Consider the following 27,944-nt stretch of genomic DNA (forward strand, 5'->3'; position numbering starts at 1 on the left):
TCTGGACGAAGATGCAGATAGAAAAGAACAACAAAACATGGCTGCATCAGCTGATGCAGCCATTAAATGAAGCTGCTGCTAGATGAGGCAGTCAGATAAAAAATGAAACATATGAGTGCGCAAAGGATTGCAAAAGGAATAATGTATGAGATGCGACTGAGAATGTCAAATTGTTATTCAATTTATTTACTTACTTATAGTATTTTTTGTTTTTTTGTAAAATTTTTTTTAATACTAAAGGACATTGATCTTTGGCGTCCGTGTGATTTACATTTGTTTGCTAAAAATCAGGGTAATTCTTGTGTGCTCTGTTGCTTGCGTTTTTTTCTTATCTGCTTTCAGACTCGTCATTTGGGATTTTCTTCAAAAAGTTGCAAGTTCACAAAAATTATAATGAAAATCACCACTTAAATACTTCAAATATGTTTTGCTAAATTGGAATGCGGGATCGGAAGAACGAAAACTTAGCAAAACCCAAGCTGCGGAGCTGAACGTAGGAACTCAAGCTCGAAGTGCCCGACTAGTATATATTCTGTACTCAAAAATGATTTGTGCTTATGAATCCAATTCAAACCTGTACAAATTTATACATATGACGGATGTGACTTGTCATTCTGTTCAAGAATATGTATTATATATTATATGTATTATTATTATATATTAATAAATATGTGTATTTTCTCTATTACACTCATTCCTGGCTGGCTTAGGGTATCACAAGTTCGTGATATATATATATACCTATAGCATACGCATTTAATGATGTAGGATTACTTGGAAAAAGCAAATTAATTGTTAGGCATAATATTAATAGCCACGACAACAGCGGTATAACCCAGATAAGCGTTATATTGCAATCACGTGACTTAAATTAGCTTTCAAACAAATGCCTAAGAACAAAATAATAACAGAAATTAAAATTTTATAATACCCTTATGCAATTGTTAAATCTGAGACAAGACTGACATATCATCTATTATAAATATAATATATACATTAGCGTTTAGAATTATTTAAATGCAATTGGCGTATAATTTCAGACACGTGACGCAAACGTAATTTCAAATAACCGCCAAAATTAGTTAGTGTTGGAAACAACAAAAACATTTTATATACGTTTTCCAGCACTCAATGTTAAAATCGTACGAAGTTTAGTTATATTAACTTTAAAGTAATTGTGAAGAACTTTCTGTTGAATGTTTCGTGGAGCATTAGGACTGAGAAGAAACATGGCAACGTTTTCTGGTCTGAGACTAAATGAAGTGGTCAATGTGCTGGAAAAGTTTGCACCGACATCTCTGGCCGAAAAATGGGACAACGTGGGCCTGCTGATCGAGCCAAGCACAGATGTAAGCAATTTAGATATGTATATGAAATATATCGTAATTCAATGATACGATTTTGCAGAAACATGTGGAACGCATACTGCTAACCAATGATCTCACTGAGCCCGTGTTGGGTGAAGCTCTTGAGAAGAATGTGGATCTCATTATTAGCTATCATCCTCCAATCTTTCGGCCATTGACACGGATCACCATGGCCAACTGGAAGGAGCGTATAGTAGTCGGATGCTTAATCAACTCCAAGGCATTATACTCTCCGCATACCGCATGGGATAAAGTGCTGGGTGGTGTAAATGATTGGCTGGCGAAGGCAGTCGATATAAAGGGCATTAAGCCCTTGATTCCAGAGCCAGGCACAGTTGATGGCACCGGCTCAGGACGTCTTGTCGAGACGAATATGCCCATTTCCCAGCTGGTGCATGCCCTCCAAGACCACATAGACAACAGTGTGCATATAGCTTATGCTGTTGACCATCATCCAAAGACTTTTGTGCGTACTGTTGGCATTTGCGCGGGATCCGGTGGGTCAGTCTTAAAAGGTATTCAAGCGGATTTGGTTATAACTGGAGAGATGTCACACCACGAATTGTTGGATTTCAATCATAATGGAACGACAGTGCTACTTTGCAATCACAGCAATTCGGAGCGTGGATTCCTTCGAGAATTTCAGAGCATACTGAAGGAGAGACTTCAAGAAAAGTGCGAAGTCCTTGTTTCTGAGAAGGATAAGGACCCCTTACAAACAGCGTTTAGAAGCAATTTACAGGCTGTGCAACAAGTGAAGCAGTAGTTAATAAACTTCATTTGTAGCATTTCATATACAAGTAAAAACAATTAAATTTATATAAACCCTTAATCTAAACTTGATCGAGCTTAAATTTGTTTTGCTTGCTGGCTGCATCATTGCGATGCAGCTGATAAAGCAAACGTTCCTCCAAATGCTTAACAGCCTCCACAGTCAACACCAAAGTATCATGCTTTAGCATAGAATAGACATTCAGGCCAAATGCGGGCATCAGATTCACATAGCCCATCAAATCCGTAGCATAACAAATATTCTCCGGAAAGATATCGTGCCTGATACAAAAAATTAGCTTCAGTTAGTGCAGTTTAAAGTGAAATTAAAGAGTAATTACTTGTCCACAATCAGCACCGAGGGTCCCCAATTACGCTCTTTAATCAAATCTCTAATGAACTGGGCATCCCTTGTAGGGATCTCAACATTTTCAATGATGTGCAAATCATCCTGTGCCAACTTAACGCTCAGCGTCGATGTAAGTCCCATCACTCGCTTGTAGAAAGGCAGCATATAGAAATGGCTGGTGGGTGATCGAGGACCGTGGATGATGCCGCCGCCTTTGAATAGTGGCGAACGTATAGAGCCATGGCGTGCCCGACCCATGCCCTTTTGTGGCCAGGGTTTGCGACCTCCGCCTCGCACCTCGGCGCGTGTTTTAGTATGTGCCATGCTTACATAACGATATTTGCGTTGCCACTCGATATTCTCCTGGATGACATCGACACGCGGCTGTGCAGCAAACACATCTGGATGCAGTTCCATAAGGCCTACTTTTCGCTCAGCCACAGCATCCACATTTTCTATCCAGGCTTGCCGCGCACTGTTTCGGTTTACGGGCGCATGGTCCGCATAATTCTGTGGCAGTATTAGAGCCGGCTTGGAAGCAAGTGTTTCCTTGCCGACCGACGTTGTGGATTCAGATGCGGCATTACTCTGGCATGCTGTGAGGCTATGCGATAAATTGCGAACGTTTGGATACAGCAATTGTCGTGTTTTGTTTAAGAATTTTAACATTTTTCAACAATTACGACGAGATCCAATTGTTGATGTTATGTAGAGTTGCCGATAATACTAAGTCGTGCGACCGCCACACTAATTGGAAACAGCTGGTAGTTAATCGACTAGCGATAATAATATGTAAACAGTGTTAATAAATAATCGATGGAGTGTTTTGTTACATGTTTAATTTGATTTACTGGCGAAGCGAATTTTTTTTAAATTTGAAAGTTTGTTTCGTAAATTTGTTTTGTATAATTAACGGGAATATCGCTTGGAATCCGTAAGTTTATCCCGAGTTTTTAACATGCAAAAGAAGTTATTTTGACTTGTACTTGGCCGAGACTTTGATATAACATATGGCTTGGTATCTGATTCGCAATCGGTGGTCGTATCTCCGCCTCCATAGCTATGCCTTGAAAATTTAGACCTTGAATCGTAGAGCACTTTAATATCTTCGCAGTCGCTTTCATTCTTTTGGTAACTTCGAGGTGTTGGACGTTGCTTGTGATTAGAAGCAGAAACAGTAACAATTGCTTTGGGTGCTTTTTTGACTGGTTTAGGCGGAGGTGTTGGCGCCCATTTCTTCAATGGTTTTTCCTGGTGAAAAGGAGCTGACAAATGTGACTTATGTCTAAATTCTGAATGTTCTTTAGCATTAGGTGCATTTAATTCCCGTTGTTCTGTCCTTTCCCGTTTCGTATTATTTACGGTTGAATTTGGACCAACTGATATTGCTTTCAAATTTAAGCTTCCATCTTTTGCTTCCTTTTCACTTCTTTGGTTTTGATTTAGTGGAATGGGTTTTCTCGAGTTTAAAGTAGCTATTACTGTTTTATCTGCCTTATCCTTTATTTGCTTTCCAGGGGCAAAAACTCTATGCCGTGTCTCCAAACATTTTGACTCCGAATTATCTGATGTCCTTTCGCTTATGGTTTTTCGCGATGGAAGGAGTCTGTTTCTTGATTCTATTTTCTTTAATACCGAAGAATCGGATCTTTCACTTTTTCCCTTTAATTCAATTTGTTTTTCTTTTGTGAATTTTGACTTGTTTGGTTCCGAACAATCGCCTTTTTCACTAGCTTCCTTTTCACATAGTTTTCTTTTTCTTAAAGCAAAAGGCGTGGTTCTTATTACGAAATTTCCCGAAAAATCAGGTCTTTCTCTCTTTACTTCAATCATTTTGTCTTTGGGCAACACTCTGCTTCCTGATTCGCTTACTCTCCTTTCCCCGGCCATTCTTCTCATGGGAAAATGTTCAATTTTTGATTCCGAATTCTTCGATTTCCTATGATGTGATCTTTCGCCTTCCAATTTCGTGTCTGGTCTTCGTTTGTTAGTATATGAATTGCTTGTCGATTCCCATCTCTTTAATTCTGTATAGTCAAAATATTTGTTCTCTTTGATTTCTCTTTCAGGTTTTTTTGTATCATTTATTGGTTTTGCTTTTGGATCCAATTTATGTGTCATTCTATGATTTTTGTTAAAGAGAAAACTGCCTCTGGAGTTGGACTTGTTTAAGTTCTCTCCAATCGAATCGGCTTCAATTTTGTCTTTCGATATACTACTCTTAGATCTTGCTTCGCATGTCATGTAGAGATTGGAGTTTTCTTTTTTATCCTTTGCTCGCTTGCGCAGAAGATTTTGGAACCTCGAACGACTTCTTTCCCTGCTACGCAAAGGGTAACCTTTCCTTTGAGGACGTCGTGAGCAACGCGTTTCAAAGTAAGATGCTTCCGATTGCCTCTCTTGGGGATTGTAAAACGCACTGCATCGCATTATTTTCATTTCGGAGCTGTTTGGCTCTCTTCTACAGGAATCGAAGCCGTATAAGCTGGGCAATATGTCTTTTGTTCTCATCTGATCAAACCCGGAACTTTTCCTTGCTCTAATTTCTCTTTCTTCTAACTGCAATTCTCTATTTCGAGGCGTACAGTTAGCTGCTCTGAAGTAATCCGAATCAGAAGTATTTTGTTCCAAGTAAATTTGTTTTCGGAGTAAGTTTTTCCTATGCCCTGTCTCCTGACTTGGGCTCTGATGTAGAGTTTTCCTTTTGTACTTGTGGCCAAAATAGCCGAGATCTTTTCGACTTTTCTGAACTGGGTGTTCCACATCCGAAAACCTTTTCCTGTTGCCTCTAGCATTGCACTCAAATTTAGTTTCATCTTCTGTTAAGTCCTTGCATTTTTCAACGGATGATACATTAAATACTTCGTTTATATGAAATGGAGGTTGAGTTGGATTCATATCTTTATAGGCCCTATCCAACTGTTTCCCATGGCTATCTGTTGTTCGCCCTGCGTAGCCTGGAGTCAACTTGAGATCCCTTTTCCTTTCATTGGACAATCGCATTTTGTGCTTATCTTTCTGAAAATCTTCTTTCCTTTTCTTTATTGCCAGTGTCAGATCGAGAAGTTCTAAAAACGATTTTGAGGGAAGACTTTGCTGCAGAACTTCCTGCTTTCCGATCGGACTGCTCTGGTTAATATCGCTCATAAATTTGGGAAAGCAGCAGCCGCTGCGCTTGCGAACTTGATTGCTTAGTGCTGGATAGTAAGTGCATTGCTCTCGGCACACGTAGTTATTCTGCTGGCCTGGCTCAGCTGCCGGAGCAGGATAATCGTATTCGGTTTGCGTGCGAATTCTCAAGGAAGCCGCTGTGTTGCGAGTGTCCGGAGTTTCGTAAATTTGCGACAAGTGCGTTTCGTATTGTGGATATGCATTAGAGGGTAGAGCATTATAATTCAGATTGAAATGATCCTGTCCTTGATTAGACTGTGCATTATGACACTCTATCATCTGATGTCTATCCATATAATTCCGATTGCCATTCTCCATATTCTGATCGAAATGAAATTCATTTTGATTGGCTGCTGCTACCGGCTGCCTGATGACTGGCTCTGCCGAATTGCGCTGTGTCTCCAGCGCGGCGACGGTCCCGCGCAATATCTCAATCAACTGCTCTACATTGCATTTATCATTCACAACGAGATTAACCAACGGCTCATCCTCGGCGCCCTTAGCAGGCGAGAGCTTGCACATGTTGCTCTCCATTGGGTTGGTCCAGCGATTGCAATGGGACATTCCTTCGTCATTCCTACCAGCACTTTGCCATGGCTTACTTGCCTCTATTGTGCTCTCGGTTAGCTTGGAACTCCCTATTGATCGGTAAACGCGTTGCTCTTCATTCGCACTAGCACGTCCATGTCTAGCATCTGATTCCGTGAAGTTTATATCTTTGTTTACGGAATTGTATAAAAATTCATTAATGTTAATGCCGCAATTAGGACAGATTGTGACACTTTGTGCATCCTTGTTCATGTTGCTGGATCTAATCGAGCCGCTTTTTAACTCGTTAGGAATTGGCTCTGGTCTCTCTTCTACTTTCGTAGATCTCTTACCCGAGCCCAGGTCCAAGCTCCAGGCCTGCGGCGCGCGCAGCTTGGAGTCCTTGTTCATGTTGCTGGATCTAATCGAGCCGCTTTTTAACTCGTTAGGAATTGGCTCTGGTCTCTCTTCTACTTTCGTAGATCTCTTACCCGAGCCCAGGTCCAAGCTCCAGGCCTGCGGCGCGCGCAGCTTGGAGTCCTTGTTCATGTTGCTGGATCTAATCGAGCCGCTTTTTAATTCTTTAGGAATTGGCTCTGGTCTCTCTTCTACTTTCGTAGATCTCTTACCCGAGCCCAGGTCCAAGCTCGAGGCCTGCGGCGCGCGCAGTTTGGAGTCTGCTTTCGAGGCTTGTCTCGTTTCCAAGAATCCAACCGTGTTCGCTGCAGACCTTGAGTTTAATCTAGAGCCCGAGTCTGAGCACGAGCCCGACACCGTTTCCAATGCTTCTTGATCCTCAACAGCTATTGGCTGAGCACTTGCGGCTGTCATATTGAACGCCTTCAAGCAACATTGACAGTGGCAATTGCAGAACTTGTGTACCCTGCACTTCTTGTTCTGTCTCGGCTCTCTGTTGAAGCAACAACCACATGGGCAACTGCCAAGCCATTGTTGATTGCCAATGATGCACCACGGCTGACTCGAAGTGCGAGCTGTTCTGCAGCATCTACAATTGGGATTCGCAAACTGGCAACAATTTTGCATGGCTTTGGAACTAGCCGAACTAGAACTTTGATCTGGCGATGGCTCCGTCTTTCGTTTTGATTCACGTGCTACTGCTGTGGATTCTTCTTTAGCGCTTCCAGCTCCCGATTGGTCCTGTCGTCTGAAGGTTTCAGTCGCTGCTCGAGAGGTCGAAATTCGATTAGCTTCATTTGGCGCACTTACAGACGTCGATTGGTTTCGCTTTGCTTTAGGAGTCGCTTCTTTGGCTTCTCCTAAGCTCTGCTCAGATTCTTGGGCTTCAACTTGGGTCATTGTGCTCCTCTCTTTTAAGGGGCTTGAGCTAAAGCTTGCTTCGGGATCAGATCTTTGAGACGTTCTTGTGGCTACCTGTTCATCTTCTTGATGCACATTTTGCTGCCCACTCGGCTCGTCGGCCTCGAAATATTCACAATTACATCCTTCAGTCGGCTCACCATTTTTTCCCACATTGCAGTAGCAAAAATGCATATTTTCATTATATTTTACATACGACTGATTAGTTGTTCTGTTAGCTCTAGGGCAGGGCACCATAATGCAGTTGTTGTCATCGACTGGCTCCGAACTGTCCACGTCTCGTCCTTTATTGCTGTTCCTTTGGCTTCTAGGACTCGAGCCTCTTGCTTGTGCTCCCAAGAACCCTTTCGCATCTTGAGAGTTTGAGCTATACATTGAACCTGGCCTAGATTGTTGTGTTGCTGTGCCTTGTATTGGACTAGACACGGCTTTTGGCTTGGTCCCGCCCGCTACGTTCACATTTTGCTCCACACCAGGATCGTCGGTCTCGATCTCAGTCTGAGCAGCTGCCTCCACTCTAAGATAATCTGCTCTATCATTGCTGTCCCTGCCCATTTCGTGGCTTATTCGACTCTGTTTTCTATTGCCATTTTCCTGGCTTCTAGCAGCTGAGTTCCTCCCTTCGTCCTCTGCTTGGCTTCTGCGACTGTTTCTTTTGCTGCGCTCTTGACTTCCACGATCCACACCTCTCTCTTTAGAGTCCCTCCCTTCGTCCTCTGCTTGGCTTCTGCGACTGTTTCTTTTGCTGCGCTCTTGACTTCCACGATCCACACTTCTCTCTTTAGAGTCCCTCCCTTCATCCTCTGCTTGGCTTCTGCGACTGTTTCTTTTGCTGCGCTCTTGACTTCCACGATCCACACCTCTCTCTTTAGAGTCCCTCCCTTCGTCCTCTGCTTGGCTTCTGCGACTGTTTCTTTTGCTGCGCTCTTGACTTCCACGATCCACACCTCTCTCTTTAGAGTCCCTCCCTTCATCCTCTGCTTGGCTTCTGCGACTGTTTCTTTTGCTGCGCTCTTGACTTCCACGATCCACACTTCTCTCTTTAGAGTCCCTCCCTTCATCCTCTGCTTGGCTTCTGCGGCTGTTTCTTTTACTGCGCACTTGACTTCTACGATCCACACTTCGCTCTTTACCCTCCGTTTGGCTTGAAGTTAAGCTTTCACGGGCCAAACCAGTGGGTGGGCGACTTAAGCTCTGAATGCGACTATATTTTTCTGGTATTTGAGCTAGACTCGATTGATTTCGATTGTAGTCGACTTCATCGCGATTCCAGGCGCAGCTGCAATCGGATGAAGTGCAGACATCAGTGTTGTGGCTAAGCCTCAGAGTATTGTGAAACAAGCTGCTGGCGTCTCCACTGTGCGCCCGCTGTTCGGCTTGCCTTGCATCAATTGCAGTTGATTCATCCGTTATCTGCTCAATTATGTTCATACTAGTCGCGGATGTTTGGGATCTGGGCTTGGGACGCGGCTGCTTCGACCTGTGCGGCATCTTGCATTGCACCGCCGTATTACACTTTTTTTTTCGTCCTGTCGGACCTTGAGGGGTTTGGGGCTTGTGGTTGAGCATCTTGTCAAAGCTGAACACATCATCATTGAGCCGGTCGTCATTGTCGCAGCGAGGCACTTCTAGATTCCAACTGGAGGGATAGCCAGATGAGCTATGTCTCGACCGCTTGGAAGATCGAGAATGATCTCGGTCGAAATCCGACTCTATTGAAACAAGAAAAGGAAACTTAGGCCGAATCGCTATCATTTGTAGCTCTTACCATTGGCAATGCTTCGCTTGGCCGTGGGTCTCTCTCGTTGCTGTAGCCTTGGCTCCCAGCTGGAGGCCGAGTTGTTCGATAAGCAGTGCTCCATGATGTACCTAAGCTGAGCATCCCTGTTGATGGCACTCACCACAGTGATGGCCTTTGCCTGGGGGCTAGTCCGTACTCTGGGCAAATCCAACACCGCCACATCGCTTGTCCGCCTCTTGACAGCCCTGCGTAGCAGAATTTGCTTGGAGGAGCGTCGCTTTCTGCGTAAACCCGTCATGCTTTACCAAATGCCAAAGAGTAAAGCTTTGGGTCGAGTCACAACACAATTTATACGACAAATAATTTGCTTCTTTTGACAGGGATCTCCATAAAGCTCTTGTTTTCTGTTGGATCGGATTCATAGATATGCACAGATGTCCCCTAATACTGACAGCAGCAGCCGCAGTGATTCCAGCACATCGGACGCTGCCCGCAGCAGCAGCGAGGCTTTGGCTCGATCACAAAAGGCGGCGGTGAGAATCGATTATAGAATGCGTATTTTCTGTCGTTTGTTTTCTTGCTTGTTGCTTTCTTGTTTGTTGCTGCTGCGCTGCCCATTGCTTTCTGGCTTGCTGTCCCCTTCCTGCCCATGGCTTTCCGGCTCGTTGTGGCTGCCTTGCCAAAAGTTTTCTGGTCTCCGCGTTTCGAATTTTTTGCCCTCTGGCTTGACTTCGTTTTCGAAGCTCCTGCTTCCTCGTTTTCCCTGTATTTTGCGAGGGACAACTGCCATTTCTCATCCAAATCATCTGAATCGGAATCGTAGCCAGTTGCTGGCTTGCATTGGCACTGCACCGTGTTTGGCTCCGCTTCGTACCATTGGTCAGAGTCGTCCTGACACAAGCAGGTCACAGCAAACGGATCGTTTTCCATTTGACTGAACCATCAGATGTATGAGGAACAGAATTTGTCTTTTGCTTTAATTGATCTTACCTACTGGTTGATCGCACCTCACCGCTAGGCCTGCGTTCTGGATAGCTTGCTCGATCTGGACGACTGCTGGTTTGCAAGAGAAGTTTGGGTAGTTAAGAGAAGATAGAGAGAGAGAGAAGATAAAGAGAAAGACAGAGAGAGAGAGAGAAGTCAGTCAGCAAAGCAAATGAAATATACGCCAAGGCACACTTGGCTCGATCTGAACTCTTGCTTAAATACGTATATAGCTAACAATACCTGTTCCCATTAAACGCTTCCGGTTGACGGGCATAATTCAAAGGGTTTGCAGTTGGTTTGTTGTCGCTGTTTGGGGGGCTAAAGCAAACGACTTGTTAATGAAGACAAGTGACAAACAAGCCTCAAGCTTCGCATACTTAATAAATAAGAGTAGAACCGTGGACTGCATCTTCGGTTCCTGTTGTTGATTCTCAAAGTCCAGAGCGTTGTTTCTGTACATGTTTGCAGCCAGCGGAGTTTCGATGTTGTCATTGGCATTCCATGCCTCACTGTCCAGATGATAGGGTCTCGACTCGGATACGTCCCATTGACTCTCCTCGAGGTCGTGCACGACATTGTTCATGTAATTGGAGCTTACATAGTCATCGACTCTTAGCGCACGCTGGCATTGGCCAGGATTCTCACAATCTGCCTCACACTCATCAGAGTCAACATTATACATAGTTTGCCTCTCTCTCTCTATATATATATATGTATGACTCTCTTTTAATTTGCATTCATCTCGCCCCCAAATTTGAAATTTATGTTACGTATTGAGACTCTATTCGGGCAGGGCATGCTGAGAGTAGGAATTTCTCAACTGCGACCAGTTGGTGGGATAGCTAGTCGAGCCAGTGCCTCCCTTTGAACGAAAGGCTACCTGCTTAATCAGAGGATTTCCTTTGAGCTGACTGTAGACCTTTCGATCCGCTTCTCCCGTGCTCTCCACCAATGCCAGCAGCTTCTGATATCTGGCGAGCTGTTCGTGTGTGTAGAAGCGGCTCTTCTCGGCCCTTGGAACAGCCTCGCTCATGGACTGGAGCGGCGCTTGATCCAGCTGCAGCGGAAAGGTTTGCCTCTTTGGCGGCCCGAGAAACTTGACCTTAGCCTGTGGCTTATGCAGCGGCTTACGCCTTCTACGCTTCAGAGCAGATGCTTTGCCCATTCGCACAATCCTATGCGGATTTGTGGCCTGCAAGTCGGCGGTGCCAACGGCCTTGTCTGTTGTGCTTCTAAAAGGCGAGAAGGCGAAGCTAGAGCAGTCCGTCTGCTGCAGCTTGTCGCAGGTGAACAGAGGGATCTTCTTATTGCAAAAGTAATTCTGCTGTCTTTCCAACTCGTCCAGACTGTTGCGCACTTTTTGGTACCACTCGTCCCCGCTGCTCTGCTCCAGTTCAGACTCTGTTCCGAGCTGCTCTTCTTCCTCCTCCTCTTCTGTGTAGGAATAATAGAACTTTCCAGCCAGCGCTCGTTCCCTTTCAGAGGCTGCAGTGCAGCAGTCCAAGTCGTGCCTGGATCTGGCAGAATCTAAGGAACTGCACTTGGATGAATGCCCGGAAAGCTGTTCGTAACATCTTGCATTATCTTCGTGTGGCGGCGCCAAGGCATAGCTTCCACGATCTATGAAAACACTCCGTTGCGAACCACTGGAATATCCGTCAGGATCTAGCGCTGCAGCGGAACATTTGCTATCACACGATGTACACTCGGCAGAATGTCTGCTTTGATCCATTGAACTCTGTCCGTTAGACCTTGCAGGATCTACGGGCGAGTTCTGCGAGTATCCCTCGGCATAGCTACCAGCACCCAGTGGACTTAGCTGAGGATATGCGCCCAAAAAGCTGCTCTGTGGTAATGTCAGCTGTATGGGTATGGAGAGCGGAGCAATGGGCGTGTCCTTGGCTTCCATTTGCTGCGCCTTGATTGGGCACTCGGCCAAGTTAGTCGCGCTGTTCGTTACAATGCCGCAGCAATGCTTGCAGCATGATCTGGGACACCACATGGTGGTGCCAGCGTCTTTCATATGGCAAGCAGGCTCAGCTGCAGAGGTAAAAAAGGTGAGACTGGGAGCACAGGCAGTTAGTTAGTCCAAGCTGTCTTACCCACTTGCGAGCTTGAAGCGCTTGAGCCCGCGGCCTTGCAACGTTTTTTGCGCACACGCGTTCGATGTCTAGTGTAGGGTATCAGCGACTTGGCATGAGGCGCAGGGGCTGCAGGTGCTGCTGGTGCTGCAGCTGGTGTAGTCGCTGCTTGGCTAGCTACTGCCGCTGGCATAATGACCAAAGGCTGCAGTGGCATGACCTTAACCAAGCGCTTGCCGCGGCTTGTCTTGGCGGCCCTGTGGCTGGGCGACGGAGCGTCGAATAGTTGTGGCACATAGCTCATATCAAACTGTGGCACTTGAGCTTGCTGTTCAGCCTGCAGACTCAGCAGGCTGTCTAGCTTGACCATAGTCTGTTGCAGCATATTGGTGAGGGTATTCAGGTCAGGTGCATAGCCAGCAGAGTCACCCATCGAGTGTGTGGAATCCGCTTGGTTGGCTGCGAAGCATGACTGATTATTCAGGCTCTCGCTTGGCTGGTAATATGCATTGGCTTGCTGCTCATGCTGCAGGTTGTCTAGATTCTTGTTCAGTCCAGCCAACTGACGACTTAGTTCCCAATCATGCCAGTGGGGCTCAGTATAACAAAGATTAGTTAAGGCATATGCATGGAACGCCGCATTTCTTTCCATTTGCTTGTACTTTGCCAACGCCCAGGGATCATAGGAGGGATTATTCAAGAAATCGCGCTTATTCATTGAGCAGCTACACTTACGACAGCTGTCAGCCTCAATATTAACGAAAAGACGACGAGTGCGCCGTATTTTAGTTGGCATTGCGGCTCGTAGCTGTGCTTTACTCAGTAGCCTTAGATGTCGAACTTTCTCTCCTACACAACAATTTTGTTGTTTATTTATAATAACTTTAAATAAAGCGTGACGAGTCCAAAAATTGCTGCCTTTTTGTGAAAGTTTATCCATGGCTATTGGGATTTTTACTTTATATAACTTCTTCAGTTAAGGTTCTTAAATCTCAACAGCGCGGCATAATTCTTGAACTCGTATCATTGATAATATATCAAATAGGCTGAAAATACAATTCTGGCCAATTGGATTTCATATTTGAATTGGCAGTTCCTTACTCAATTGGATTTAATATTAATATCAATTTAACTTTTCATTTGCCAATTGGCTTATGATTCATACAATCCAATTGGATGCCATCACAAAGTCATATCTGGTGACTAACCCAATTGGATTTAGTTTGCATACGAATTTAAATTTACAGTTGCTAACCCAATTGACAACAAGTCCCAATTGTCCAATTGGATGCCAACACACAATCAATTCTAGACTTTAATCAAATTGGATTTTTATACAAACGAATTTAAATTAACATGTGCTAACCCAATTGACTTCAGATCCCAATTATCCAATTGGATACCAATACGCAGCCTTATTTGCATTGGCTTTTCCTAACCCTTATATCAAATAATTTGTTCTTTACATTTAACAGTTGAACTTTTATTTCATTTTGTATTTAACACGCATATTTATATCCATATCTAAAACAAAGCTTTGCACTAAGTTGCAAACGAAGTTTTTCAATTTGGTTTTTCTTTTCAGTTTTTTTATTGATTACTTTGAAAGTTTTTCCTGAGATTTGAATGGCGATTGAATAGAATAATTTGCTAATTCGTTTCCATCAAATTGAAGATATGGAAATGGATTTGTTTAAAATTTATTAAATAAGATATTTAATATTTATAACAATGAGCCCGATCGATGTTCACTTCTTAGCGCTAGCTTTGGCTCCTAAAAATTGGGGGGTTTGGGGACTTTAACATAAGTAAAGCACACGAATAATAAAATATATAGATAATATCAAAAAAAGTGAATTGAATTGATTTATTGCTGATCCTCCGGTGCCGGCAGCTTCTCCCAGGTGGGTTCAACGCCCCAAATCTCGCGGGCATATTCGGCAATGGTACGATCCGATGAGAACTTGCCACTGGAGGCAATATTATTGATGGACATCTCCAGCCACTTGGCTTGATTCTGCAGCAGACAAAGACAGAAATTGAGTTTGGATAACACAATAAATATGCACATATATGCAAGAGCCTACCTGATAGGTCTTGGAGACCAGATCCTGCGCCTTGATGTACGCATCGTAATCGGCCAGCAAGTAGTAGTGATCGTACTTCAGCAGTATGTCAGCAATATTTTTGAATTCGTTGGGATTGCCGGGACTGAAGAAACCGCCCTGAATCTGATCGATGACCTGCTTGACCTCCGGGTTGGTATTGTAGTAGTCGTAAGCATTATAGCCCTTCTTCTTCAAGGCCTCAACCTCTTCGACGGTCATGCCAAAGATGAAAATGTTATCGAGACCCATCTCCTCGGCCATCTCCACATTAGCACCATCCAGAGTGCCAATGGTTAGGGCACCATTCAGCTGGAACTTCATGTTGCCTGTGCCGGATGCCTCAGTGCCAGCCGTAGAGATCTGTTCAGATAGATCAGCAGCGGGCATAATCTTCTCGGCCAGCGTTACACGATAGTTCTCCAGGAAGATGACCTTGAGCTTATCGCCAACAATGGGATCATTGTTAACGACATTGCCAACGGCGCAGATCAGCTTGATGATCTGCTTGGCCACATAGTAGCCGGGAGCGGCCTTGCCACCGATCATAATTGTACGGGGTGTGAAGTTGGCTGTGGGATCCTTCTTGATGCGATTGTACAGGGTAATGATGTGCAGGCAGTTGAGCAGCTGGCGCTTGTACTCATGGATACGCTTCACCTGAATGTCAAACATGGAGGCGGGGTTCACCTTAACACCATAATCCTTTTCCAAGATGGCAGCCAGCTTCAATTTGTTCTCCTGCTTGACGCGTGCCACATTGCGCTGGAAGTTGGGATCCTTGGCCCACTTCTTGAGGGCAACCAGCTGATCCAAATGCACGGGCCACTCGTCACCGATCTTCTCGGCAATGAGATCGGACAGGCCCGGATTGCAGAGCAACAACCAACGACGGGGTGTAATGCCGTTCGTCTTATTCTGGAACTTCTTGGGGTCCATTTCATAGAAGTCACGGAACAGAGTATCCTTAAGAATCTGCGAGTGGATGGCAGCCACACCATTGACAGCGTGAGAGCCAACGATTGAGAGATGCGCCATATTGATGCGCTTCTCGCCATCCTCCTCAACGCAGGACATGCGACGCATGCGATCCAAATCTTCGGGGAACTTCTTCTTCACATTCTCCATGTGCAGGAAATTGATGTGATAGATGATCTGCAAGTGACGTGGCAAAATCGACTCCAACATGGACACAGGCCAGCGTTCCAGAGCCTCAGGCAGCACGGTATGATTGGTATAAGCGCAAGAGCGTACGACGATATCCCAAGCCTTCTCCCACTCCAGGTGCTCGTCATCGACCAAGATGCGCATCAGCTCGGGTATGGCCAGCGATGGATGCGTATCGTTCAGCTGTATAGCCACCTTCTCGGGGAAGTGCTCGAAGGTGTTGCGCACAGCCTCGCGAGAGCCGAACTTGGAAGCCTTGTATCTGCGGATGATATCCTGCAGGGTGGCAGCGCACATGAAGTACTCCTGCTTCAGACGCAGCTCCTTGCCCTCAAAGAAGTTATCGTTGGGATACAGCACACGAGAGATGTTCTCGGCAAGATTACGATCCAGCACGGCCTGAATATAGTCACCATCGTTGACTGTTTGAGGCAGACAATAAGATCAGTAAAGGTTTTTAAAGTTCATATTCATATCTACTCACAGAACTTGAGGTTGAAGTCGACGGGCGACTTGGCGGACCACAGACGCAGCGTATTCACATGGTTGTTGTTGTAGCCGGGTATGGGATTGTCGTAGGGCATGGCATAGACCTTTTGCGTGTCCACCCACTTCTTGCCCTCGGGCGTATCGATCACACGGCCATAGAAGTTGATGGGCAACATGAATTCGGGACGCGCCTTCTCCCATGGGTTGCCAAAACGCAGCCAATCATCGGGCTCCTCCACCTGCTCGCCATTGCGAATCTTCTGGGCAAAGATGCCGTACTCATAGCGTATGCCATAGCCATAGGCAGCCAGACCCAGTGTGGCCATCGAGTCGAGGAAACAGGCCGCTAAACGACCCAGACCACCATTGCCCAAGCCAGCATCCTCTTCCATCTCTTCGAGATTCTCAATGTCCAGACCCAGCTGATACATTGCCTCCTCGCACTCGCTCTGAATGCCCAAGTTGATCATCGTGTTGGTCAGCGATCTGCCCATGTAGTACTCCAGGGACAGATAGTAGACGCGCTATAAGCAAAGATAAAAATCATTTTCGATTAGCTGGCAACTCTGGACATCTATTTATAGCTACGCTCAAATACCCATAGAGTTCAATTCAGTTCTATAAATAGATTTAGTTATAGATAATGTGTAAATGGATAATAGATAATAGATAAATAGATAAATAGATAATAGATAATAGATAATAGATAATAGATAATAGATAATAGATAATAGATAATAGATAATATATAATAGATAATAAATAATAGATAATAGATAATAGATAATATATAATAGATAATAGATAATAGATAATAGATAATAGATAATAGATAATAGATAATAGATAATAGATAATAGATAATAGATAATAGATAATAGATAATAGATAATAGATAATAGATAATAGATAATAGATAATAGATAATAGATAATAGATAATAGATAATAGATAATAGATAATAGATAATAGATAATAGATAATAGATAATAGATAATAGATAATAGATAATAGATAATAGATAATAGATAATAGATAATAGATAATAGATAATAGATAATAGATAATAGATAATAGATAATAGATAATAGATAATAGATAATAGATAATAGATAATAGATAATAGATAATAGATAATAGATAATAGATAATAGATAATAGATAGTAGATAATAGATAATAGATAATAGATAATAGATAATAGATAATAGATAATAAATAATAGATAATAGATAATATATAATAGATAATAGATAATGGATAATAGATAATAGATAATAGATAATAGATAATAGATAATAGATAATAGATAATAGATAATAGATAATAGATAATAGATAATAGATAATAGATAATAGATAATAGATAATAGATAATAGATAAATAGACAATAATATGGAAATCATCTTGAACATTTTCTATTAAATTTACTTTTTTAGTGTGTGTAAACTCATGTAAAGGGTATTCCCTATAAATGTGAATGTGATTTTTAATATAGTAAGCAAAGGAAATACCCTGCACACAATTTAAAAGTTTCCTAAGGCTATATCTTTTAATATGAGGGGTATTCCTTGTATGTTTCTGTCTCTTTCTAATTGGCATGCCCTCTATAAATTCTAGGTCTTATTTTAAAGAACAAAAAAACACTTTATGAAGCGTATTTCCTTAAATTATTGATATATATTTTTAATTCTTATTTTTTAAAATTGTTATTTTTAATAAGATGCTTTTCAGCTTCACAGTTTGGGTAAATTAATAAGTAAGAAGGGTATTCCCATTAATATACCAATTAACTGTTGAGCTTGGCTTAGATATCAAGCAGATATACAGTTTATATAACTACTGCAACAAGCCTTTGAGTTTATTATCGCTCAGCGCATGCAGGGTATTCCATTTAACCACAACGCACGACATTAGGTAATCGATTAGCAGGCAAGCACAACTGTACATTAGAGTGAAGCGTGCCCCAATTACCTAGTTATGTATGCCCGGCCATATGTTAGACTCCGATTTGTTGAGAAGGTCACCCACTGGCGCCTTATCAACCGGTTGCTAATTTCAAAGATCTTTACATGGAAGCTATAAATAGAGCTTTCGTTCGAGCTGATTGATCAGCGTTAGAGTTAATCACATAATGCTACGTGCTGCAAAGGGCATCTATTAAACTTAGCTATATATATATATAGAAGATTACGGATGTAAATCGGCGCATGTTATGGAAACATGTTTCTATGCATCCCCACATGGAATGCACTTGAGCTTAGCTTCTATCATCCGTTGCATCTCTGGTCAATGTTTATGTGATTTTGTTGCTTTGACGACAGCATCGATTGCCGGTTATCATTTGTCGCCAGCTAAAGTCTCGACAATAGTTCTATGCGCCAGTTATCAGTTAGCACTGGCCCATATCAGCGAGTGCTATGCACAGCACAAAGAGGAGCCTCGAGGGTGCAAGGGGTAAAGGGGTCTACCCAATGCCAAAAACTAATTAGTACTAATAAATCTAAGTACATATCTATATTGCATCATTATGAAGCTATTTCTTGTTGCTGGAGATAGAAATATAATTATATTAATAACTCTATATATATATATATATATGGTCTATGTACTATGTATATAAATGGAGTCTGATTGATCAAAACTTTAGCACATTTATACTCGTTCATGGCATAAAACGAGCTGTCCGTCCATCTGCACATCTGTTCGCAGCTGGATATTCAGAGCATATACTCGTTGATATGTATATTATCTATCTATATATTTTTATAGACCTCCATAATTATACAGTGAGGTTATTGCAGTGTGCTTTTAGAGATCATTTTAAATTTAGCCACAGTCTTCAGCCTATATATATAATCTATATATGGCATTATCTTGATCTTGGTCAGAAGCATATTATCTAGATTCACCTTACATGAATACAGAATAATTTATTAATTTAAAATTTGTTGTATACCTAATTCAACTTAATTGGTCTGCTTGCTGAGTATCTAACAGTTGATCAAATTCAACTTTAATACAGCTAACACCAATCACATATAGACAACTATGTCCAAGTATCTTTCTAGCTGATTGCCAACAGTTTGGTTCGCGCATTACAGAGTATCTCTCAGTTGATCAGCCACACAACATATATATAAATATATATATATATATGAAATACAGTTGCAATAGCGCTAATAATGCCCATATAGACACAGATGTGTCATTGCCAATTGCATGTGACAAAAGGCTGCCAACTTCTGGCCAATAAAAACGGCTTTGATGAGCTATAGCTTCATATATATAATAGTCTGATAACCCATTCTATTATATTTCATATTTACGACCGGAGATAAGTCTCCTAATTAATTTTATGCAGCGTATTCAATATTTTGTTTGGGCCTCAAAGAGCCGGAACATATGTTGCTGCGGCTTCTCTGTGGTCGAGACAAAGTTCTGATAACGAATATCGTTTGTTTGCGCTTGTAATCGAATCTGGACACTATACGAGAAATATGGTATATATGTTTGTGTATATGGTAATATTTTCATATTAATGGCCCGTCGCTATAAACAAATGACTTAACTGTTTTCCTAGCAGCTGCACACAATTACATAATGTGACTATTTAGTCGAAACATGGATTATTGTGAATATATAGTCGAAGCGTGGAAGGCTTGTTGCTAATTAACATTTTTTAGGAGCTACTAAAAAGAAGTAGGCTAAATGTAAAGGTAATCAAATTTGCGTTTCAGAACTACTTAAAAAAGTTAAATTATTTTTTAAATAACCAAAAGGTTGGCTTCGATGCCAGAAATACTTAAAAAAGTGCTTTGAGCCGATAAGTTCAAGATTTATTTTTCGATAATTTCTTAAAAAAAAAATTAAATTTCAAACTATAAATTATTATTAAAAATAGCAGTAATAATTAAATTACAAAATATAATTTAGATTATGGGTAGATTAGACTATTTATATAATAATACATTATATATATTTGAGCTATTAATTATATAATTTTTTCATATTTCAAATATTTTTCTAGAAATTATATAGTTTCCATATTTAAATAATTTATAATTGACAATCTAAAAGTAGGAATTAAGTTGGTGTTTATATAGAAAATTATATAGTATATATGTAAATTATGTAATCTATATGTTTAACTATTATTTAAAAAAAGCCTTAATCTTTAAGTCCTGTACAATAGGGCTTGTTTTTTATTTTATATATATATATATATTCTTTTGCTAAAGAATATAATGTGTCAAATCAAAGCTTTTATATAGTATAACTTTCTATCGATTTATCGCTTATGCAGCATGCCTTTAATTTGTGAAATGGCATTTTTCGTATAGAGTTCGTTTACCCCCTTTGACCTCCTTTTTATCAATTGGAAGCTGCTGCCCAATTGGCAACTCTTAAAGAATAGAGAGACAAAAATGGAAGCATAACAGAAGCGCAGGCTCAATTAAGTTTAAGTGTAGCTAGATTCAGCTTGTTTGCTATGTATCTATATAACTGTAAGTCTACAAATATGTCGTGTGCATATACATCTTAATGGATCTAGATATAGATATAGATAAATGTGAGTTGCCATGTAACTGCGTAATGAAAGTGTAACAAAGCATAAACGCACCCCACGAGAATTTTCGTGTTTTGTCGTATTTTCATGGAACCAAAATAAATATAAATACAACTGCACATAGATACACACACACGCAAGAAAACTAGAACGCAGAGAAGACAAAAAAAATAATATAAATGAAAATAAATGAAAATTTTTCCGACGACTCTCGTTTTTGTTAATAACCTTTGATTGACCTTGAAATTATGTACCTCTTTCTATGGGTGTGTGTGTGTGTGTTGGTTGGGTGTCTGCTCTGCCTATATTAGCATATATCTAGCTATGTTTCTATATGCTTTAATTGTTGTTGCTATGTTGTTATAATATCGCACTTTATATAAATTAGTTAAATTGACAAAAAAAAATACATTCAGAATTTGTTTAAAAGAGACAAATTCTGAATGTATCTACAAATTGTTCAACAGCTGTTTTGCAGCATATGCAAATGTATCTTATAGATACATCTTATGGAATTGTGAGGGCTCTCTACCACTGACATTCAGGCAAGGACAAAGCTTATGCCAAATAAATTCGCACGACTTTCGCACGTGTTTGCGAGTGCGTGTGTGTTGGTGTGTGCATGTGTGTGCGCGTGTGTATGTATCTGTTGGATATGCCATGCCTCAGCTTTGACTGGAGCGTATTAAACGACGTTTTTAACAGCTAATAACTCGATTTATGACCTGTTCGGCTGATCGATAACCAAGAAAACTATTGAAAATGTTAAAATTACAAATGCTATGCTAGCAAATACCCTGCATATATTTTCAGTATCAAAACACAGCTACTTAATTACATGAAAACTTTGATAATAAATAATATACTGCAAATTCTCTGTATTTTAGTTAATTATAAAATATTATATTTATTAGTGAATAATTAATAACAAATTTACGCTTTTTATTAGACTGAGAAAAGATTACTATTTCCAAGAAAATTGTCTTAAGGGTTAATGATGCTCCGCAAAATACCCTGTATGCTTTGACAGAGATTGTACATCATTAATATAACATTTCAATTGCTCTCTAGAAGGAACATACCTGACTTGGAAATAGTCTCTAATAATTTATTAAGACTTTTGCTTAATTTTATCAACATTTACTTTTGAAATTAAAATCATTTTATTAGAGTCCATGTCAACTAAGTAAGTGCAGGGTATGTAAATTACTTATTTTTTTTTTTTTTTTTTTCGTTTTTATTTCTTTATTTTGTTGCAGCTTATTGTCTTAGACTCTATAGCGCATTTAGCTCTAAACCTTAACTAATGGGAGGGCAGATATGCCAATTATTCTGCACTTGTAGCTACTATCTTAATTAGTTCTAATATTGTCTAGAGGATGCAATCTCTTCAGTCTTCGCCTATTGTTGTTTATAGCCAGGTTGCTTGCGAGATGGTTAGGATGCGCTGCAAGTCTGTCCGCGTATCTTGAACTGTGTCGCCCAATGAGTTCAGCAACTGTGGGAATTGCTAAATCCCTATGTAAGACTGAGTTTCTTACAAACCAGCTGGCTCCAGTCCATCTGCGTAGTGCTTTATTCTGCAGGGTCTGAATTTTGTTCCTTGTAGTCTTCGCCGAGGAGCCCCATAGAGAGATACCATATACGAAGGTTGGGACAACTATTGCCTTGTAGATGGCGGCCTTGCTGCTGTAAGACAACTTGCTTGAAGCTCTCAGCATCCAGTCGAGGGTTTTTAGCTTGCTTTTGCATTTTGAGGTTACTTGACTTATGTGCGCTTTAAAAGTCAGCCTTCTGTCAAGAGTGATACCAAGGTACTTTACTTTTGAGGCTTTGGGAATAGTGGGCCCCAATGCAACGCTTGGGCAATCTCCTCTTCTAGTGGCGAAGGTAGTATGTACAGACTTTTGTGCATTAATGGTGATACACCACCGTTTTGCCCAGCGTCCGAAAGAGTCCAGATATTTTTGTAGTGAGTCTGAAGCTTCTTGCGCAGATACGTGACGTGATAAGATGGCGGTGTCATCTGCATAGGTCGCTATGAGTACTGCATCTGTACTTCCTATATTTGGCTCGGGAGTTGGCATATCTCCTGTGAATAAAGTATAAAGTGTTGGGCCTAGAACACTACCCTGTGGTACTCCAGCCATAATTGGTCTAGTCAAGGATACTGTTTGCCCCCTTGACACTTGGAAGGTTCTTCCAATAAGGTATGAGGATAGCAACGCGAAAAATGGGGCTGGAAGGGTGGTCCTCACTTTCTGCAGCAGTCCCAGGTGCCAAACTCGATCAAACGCCTGTTTGATGTCTAAAAAGACGGCAGAGCAGTACATCTTTTCTTCAAAGGCTCCAAGGATATGGTGCACAACTCTGTGAACCTGTTCCGGTGTTCCATGCTGTCTCCTGAAGCCAAACTGATGGTTTGGAATGGCCTCCTGGCGTCCCAGATGTGTCAGTACTCGTTCCAGAAATATTCTTTCGAATATTTTGGAGAGTACTGGCAACAGGCTAATTGGTCTGTACGACTCAATTTCTCCCACGGGTTTGCCAGGCTTAGGAATCATCACAATCACGGCGCGCTTCCAGCAGGCTGGAAAGTGCCGGATGCGGAGCATGGCGTTGTACACCATAGTTATGTAGTCTATGGTGGAGTCAGGCAGTGCTCTAAGGACTCTGCCGTTTATTAGATCATATCCAGGGGATTTTTTTGCCTTCACTCTTCTGATGTGTTCAAGAACCTCTTCTTTTGTACATCCAGTTATCTGGTCTTCAGCTGGGAGGGGCGAGAGAACGATGTCTTCTGTTGCTTCGATTTCTGAGGCCTCTGCGGTAATCACCGGCGTGAATTGGTCTTGAAGGTGGTTTGCAAAAGCCTCAGCTTGAGCTTCGTCTCCAATGTGCCAGGAACCAGAAATGCTCCGAATGGGATGACGTCGTATTGGCTGCCGTTTGAGCTTTCTTGTAAATTTCCATAATTGAAACTCTGCGTCAGTGGGCGATTCAGCTCGTACCAGCGCATCGCTGATACACCTCTTTTGAAGCAGGGCGAGAGCAGCTTTAAGATGCCTCGTGGCTTCGTTGTACATGGATTTGGCATCAGGCGTGCGTAATCTTAACCAGCGTCTCCTGGCCCATCTTTTGTGTATTAGTAGGTGTTGGGCCTCCAAGGTGAGGGGGATGTTGTACGGAGACTGTTGTCTTGTTTGGCAAGATGGTGGGGCGGCTTGGTGCGCAGCTTTGACTATTTCTTCCTGCAGTTTGTTTGCTGCGTAGTCCACGTCTTCAGGAGTGTTAAGTTCCATTTCTATGTGCAAAGAGTAATGGAGCTCGCGCCTAAAGACTCCTAAATCTGATCCTGCTGGCAGTAGTTGTTTCCTAATGGGCAAGGGCTGTGGCTGCGCGTGGATTGTGACTATTAGTGGCAGGTGGTCAGAGGATAGGTCCAAGGATTCTTCAATGGTCAATTGCCGGTCACAGATGCCTTTGTAGACAGCGAAGTCGATTGCCGAGGGCCTGTGTCCATTAATTGGGTAACGGGTGGGGGCTCCAGTCGCCAATATGCTGAATTGTAAGTTTTGAATCGCCTCAAATATGACTTCTCCGCGACGATTCGCACTATTGCTTCCCCAAAATGGGTGCCATCCATTCCAGTCGCCGCCGATGAGGGTCTTATTCAACCTTTGGCCTAGAACCTGTTCCATGTGATGATCACACAGACCAGTGTTTGGCGGAAGATAAATTGACGCAACTTCGATCGCTCCAATAGACGTAGGCAGGGTGATGGCTGAGACCTGCATTGTTGCGTTGCAAATTGGCAGTAAAGGTGTATGCGGTATTGTTGCTCGTATGAGGATTGAGGATCCACCAAAGCAGTTTGCTCCTTCACCATGAGCCTGATAGTGTTCGTATCCGAAAATTTGTGTAGTGGGGCACTCATGAGTTTCTGTTATTAACATTATATCTATGTTTTCTTGTGAGAGAAACGCAGCCAGTTCCTGAGTCTTGTTTCTCAGGCCATTGGCGTTCCAGATACCCACACGTAAAGCCATTATTTGTAGGCAAGCTTGGTTATGATGGCCATTAAACTGTTTAGCATGGTTGCTTGTTGGGATTGTACTTCTCGCATCGCTTTGAGCTCGGCATTAATTGCGTCAAACTGACGTTGTTGTTGCTGAAGCATTTCAGTGAACAAAGTGTCACTTGTGGTATTCTTATTTGACGGTCCACCTCTAGCGGCCTGTGCGTAAGAAACACCACTAATAGGCGTTGCAAAGCTCGTGGCTTGGGTAATGCTCCGGGGCCTTGTAATTTCGGAAGCAGTACTCGGACCCGTAGACGGTGTTTGTGTGGGACTCCTTTTTTGTGCTGGGGATTGCAATTTGCGCAACCGCTTGTATACTTGGCAGCCCTTATAGTTGGCTGGGTGCTGTAACTCACAGTGCACACAAGTTGGTGCCTGGTCCTTTTCGCGGGTGCAGTCTTTGGATGCGTGTTTCCCGGCGCAACGCACACATCTGGGAGCTTTGTGGCAGTAGCGTTGTGTGTGTCCAAATTCTTGACAGCGATGGCATTGTGTCAGGTCGTTGTATCTTCTTGGCAGTTCCACTGTGCAGCGTTGCCTGCAGACAACTCGAATGTCCAAAATTTCTTTGTTGTTGGGGGCCTGAGCCACGTCAACAAAAAATATATTTAGCGGTGTTTTGTCCATACGGCTCAGTGGGTTGTGCACATTTGTAATTGTGTGGCCTTTGGTTTCCAATTCCTTTTTAATTAGTGTTGTATCAGTGCTGGAGTGAAGCCCTTTGAACACGACTCTATATGGTTTGTCCTCCTTAAGCTGGTAGCAGTGGAACTCCAATTCCAGCTTAGTAAAGTGGTCTATAACTCTGCGATAGTCCTCACTGCATTGGGTTAATACACCTATGTTATTCTTCTTTGGCTTAATTACGTATGATTTAGCATCAATTACTTTATCTATTATCTGTTGAAGTAGGGCCACAGACTTGATGTTTGGACACCATATGGGGGGCGGACGAGGTTTCGGAGTAGTTTGCTGGTCGGTCAATACTGGGGCTTCTGGAGCTACAGGTGATTCGCTGTAGTCTTCATCTTCTTCTACGAGCAGTGAAAATCGATTTTCTGATATTAATGCTGCATTGCTGGTGCTTGGTTCGTCGAAGATGAGCCTTTTCTTGATGGTTTTTGGTGAATTTGGCTGTTTACGTTTCGTGTTTTTGTTGTTAGTGATGCCTTGCACGGAGGCGATATCTATTTTTGAGTTTATTGGCATGATGGAGGCTTGCCTATTTGCCATCACAACGTTAAGCTGGGCTTGCATTTCTGCATTTACCTTTACAGCTGTAGCGAGGTTATTGACATTAGATGTCATCGCGGATTGTGCTTTTGAGTGCAGGCGCACTCGCGCCAAGCGACGAAATTTCGTAAATTGCAATTAAAGCAATTGAGTTACGCGGAAGCAAGCGATAAGAAAACGCTGCGTGTGCGGTTTTTGTTGCTGTTGCGTTGAAGAATGCACCGCAAAGTTCTATTTTTAGAACTCTGCAGCAGTAGAGCTTAAGCGAAGGCTGTTCGAATTCACGTCTTTACAGGTCGAACGACTGATCGCGATTTGAAATTACTTATTAGAAATTCATATTTTACAAGCTCTCAATTGCGTTCTCCCTCTCGCTCTCTTCATTATCGTCAAAGCTAACGTGCGACAGCGACAGCGACAGCTGCTGATTGGCAACAATAAGCTATTTATAATTTGTTTTTTTTTTTTCTTTTTCTCAGCTGCTCATGGAGTAGGACACCGGCATTTTGAGACTAAGACACTACTTGCATACAAACACACGCACCTACACATATGCCTGTATTTTCCTCCCCTTGCCAAATTCACCGCAGTGAAAGTAGCTCAAGCGCTCTGGCCTGGCATTCACACGTTTTTGGCATTGATCCCACTGCACTTCAGCAACCAAAATTTACAGCAATTAGACAAAAAAAAAAAATAAGAAATGCAAAAGTGGGAAAGGAGGAAAGAGCAAAGCAATAGAAGGCGCTGCGGCGAATGCAGCGCGAGCGAGTGATGAAAACAAAAATGAAAATAAAAAGAAAGAGAAGTTAATAAAAATTAACAGAAAATAAAAGCGCCAACAACAACAATTTTTGGCCAAATGCAGAGAGAGAGAGACACATAAGTAAGAATATAGGCCGAAAGCGCAAAGCACAAAATGCATGTCGTAATAGCAAAAACGAAAAAAAACCCGAAAAATTTAACAAACCCAAAGGCTAACATTGGCCTCCTTTTCGAAGTCAAAGTTGGGTTAGGTATTTTTGGTCGCATTTAGAAAATTCGAGTACGCAGTAAAAAAATCAATAATCCAGACAGGGTTGTCAACTAACCTTGGGATCCTTCTCATAGTAGTGCTGCTGTGTGCGTATCCAGCGTCCGACCATGTTGTCCTTGACAGTGTTGGCCAGCGCAAAGTAGTAATCGCGCAGCGTGGACACATTGCGATCCTTGACCAGGGTGTAATGCAAGTGGCGATTGAAGTTCTTCTTCACTTCGGTTACGTTGCCCACCTCAGCGATGCCGCGCACCGATATTTGCTTCCTGCGATCCGCGTCCGATTGTGGCTTCGACATTTTGCCTTCGACTCTCTGCTGCTAACTGAGGTAGTTGTTATTTTTTTCTTTCTATCTGCCTGTCACTTGCTCTGCCTCTGCCGCTGCCTCTGTCGCTGCTACTGCTGCTGCGTGGGTGCGTAGGAAAAACTATAATACGAATTTTAATACGCGAACCAGCGAAGACGATGAACGTTGCGCGCACAACTATATACGACCGTTCGCTGCAAAATTCGGAGCACTTCTCAGACGGCGTGCAGTTTTCGTATGCGTTATTAGTCACTAGAGCTTTTAATGCCCAGCATTCGCCCAGCTGAAAGGTATATTACTTTAAATGATGCTCTCCTCAGACAACTGTTCACATGACCCACTAAACTAAAATTAAGTCAAATATATATACACTCTATGGAAAGCTTTGCCTCGCACTTATAGTTAACATATTTTCAGATATTATTCATTGTATTTCTATGCCAGCTACTTAATGCAGGGTATATCTTTGCCAGCAACACTAATCTTATTCACTCATTTTTTTTTTTCGAACAAAACAGCTTTCTCTCTTTCGTTCAAACTGCTCTCTTGTAAACAATTGTGCTTATGGCAGACTCTGTGTTTTCGGTCTTATCAGCGCGTCGAATACTCAACGGAATTCGCCAAATG

The 27,944-nt window shown here is 42.2% G+C and overlaps 6 protein-coding genes across 8 annotated transcripts; 1 reads left to right on the forward strand and 5 right to left on the reverse strand.

Annotated features, from left to right (window-relative positions):
* The first annotated feature begins 1,106 nt into the window (after window positions 1-1,106).
* On the forward strand, window positions 1,107-2,150 carry LOC111602540 (NIF3-like protein 1). The gene is made up of 2 exons (XM_023319670.2): window positions 1,107-1,349; window positions 1,408-2,150. The coding sequence occupies exons 1-2, from the start codon at window positions 1,197-1,199 to the stop codon at window positions 2,131-2,133; spliced, it is 879 nt and encodes a 292-aa protein (XP_023175438.2). The 5' UTR covers window positions 1,107-1,196; the 3' UTR covers window positions 2,134-2,150.
* On the reverse strand, window positions 2,123-3,249 carry LOC111602539 (39S ribosomal protein L4, mitochondrial). The gene is made up of 2 exons (XM_023319669.2): window positions 2,480-3,249; window positions 2,123-2,420 (listed from the first exon to the last, which is right to left on the reverse strand). The coding sequence occupies exons 1-2, from the start codon at window positions 3,154-3,156 to the stop codon at window positions 2,201-2,203; spliced, it is 897 nt and encodes a 298-aa protein (XP_023175437.2). The 5' UTR covers window positions 3,157-3,249; the 3' UTR covers window positions 2,123-2,200.
* An 82-nt stretch (window positions 3,250-3,331) lies between these two features.
* On the reverse strand, window positions 3,332-9,582 carry LOC111602533. 2 transcript variants are annotated; one of them, XM_030223341.1, is made up of 3 exons: window positions 9,293-9,582; window positions 8,239-9,236; window positions 3,332-8,151 (listed from the first exon to the last, which is right to left on the reverse strand). In XM_030223341.1, the coding sequence occupies exons 1-3, from the start codon at window positions 9,561-9,563 to the stop codon at window positions 3,397-3,399; spliced, it is 6,024 nt and encodes a 2,007-aa protein (XP_030079201.1). In that variant the 5' UTR covers window positions 9,564-9,582; the 3' UTR covers window positions 3,332-3,396. The 2 variants fall into 2 exon arrangements, with proteins under 2 accessions (XP_030079201.1, XP_030079200.1); XM_030223340.1 differs by having other exon boundaries at window positions 3,332-9,236.
* A 107-nt stretch (window positions 9,583-9,689) lies between these two features.
* Window positions 9,690-10,991, reverse strand: LOC111602538. 2 transcript variants are annotated; one of them, XM_023319667.2, is made up of 4 exons: window positions 10,630-10,991; window positions 10,493-10,570; window positions 10,256-10,321; window positions 9,690-10,199 (listed from the first exon to the last, which is right to left on the reverse strand). In XM_023319667.2, the coding sequence occupies exons 1-4, from the start codon at window positions 10,932-10,934 to the stop codon at window positions 9,707-9,709; spliced, it is 942 nt and encodes a 313-aa protein (XP_023175435.2). In that variant the 5' UTR covers window positions 10,935-10,991; the 3' UTR covers window positions 9,690-9,706. The 2 variants fall into 2 exon arrangements, with proteins under 2 accessions (XP_023175435.2, XP_023175436.2); XM_023319668.2 differs by having other exon boundaries at window positions 10,256-10,318; window positions 10,630-10,990.
* LOC111602534 lies at window positions 10,953-13,085 on the reverse strand. Its single transcript, XM_023319664.2, has 3 exons — window positions 13,069-13,085; window positions 12,355-12,994; window positions 10,953-12,292 (listed from the first exon to the last, which is right to left on the reverse strand). Exons 2-3 carry the CDS (start codon window positions 12,983-12,985, stop codon window positions 11,034-11,036), a joined length of 1,890 nt encoding a protein of 629 aa, XP_023175432.2. The 5' UTR covers window positions 12,986-12,994; window positions 13,069-13,085; the 3' UTR covers window positions 10,953-11,033.
* Window positions 13,086-14,017: 932 nt separating this feature from the next.
* On the reverse strand, window positions 14,018-27,544 carry LOC111602513 (glycogen phosphorylase). Its single transcript, XM_030223349.1, has 4 exons — window positions 27,066-27,544; window positions 16,090-16,618; window positions 14,421-16,027; window positions 14,018-14,350 (listed from the first exon to the last, which is right to left on the reverse strand). The coding sequence occupies exons 1-4, from the start codon at window positions 27,306-27,308 to the stop codon at window positions 14,201-14,203; spliced, it is 2,529 nt and encodes an 842-aa protein (XP_030079209.1). The 5' UTR covers window positions 27,309-27,544; the 3' UTR covers window positions 14,018-14,200.
* Window positions 27,545-27,944: the final 400 nt, after the last annotated feature.

The sequence above is a fragment of the Drosophila hydei genome, unplaced genomic scaffold (genome assembly GCF_003285905.1).
Source record: "Drosophila hydei strain 15085-1641.00,03,60 unplaced genomic scaffold, DhydRS2 tig00000172-arrow-pilon, whole genome shotgun sequence".
In the NCBI taxonomy this organism is placed as follows: Eukaryota; Metazoa; Arthropoda; class Insecta; order Diptera; family Drosophilidae; genus Drosophila; species Drosophila hydei.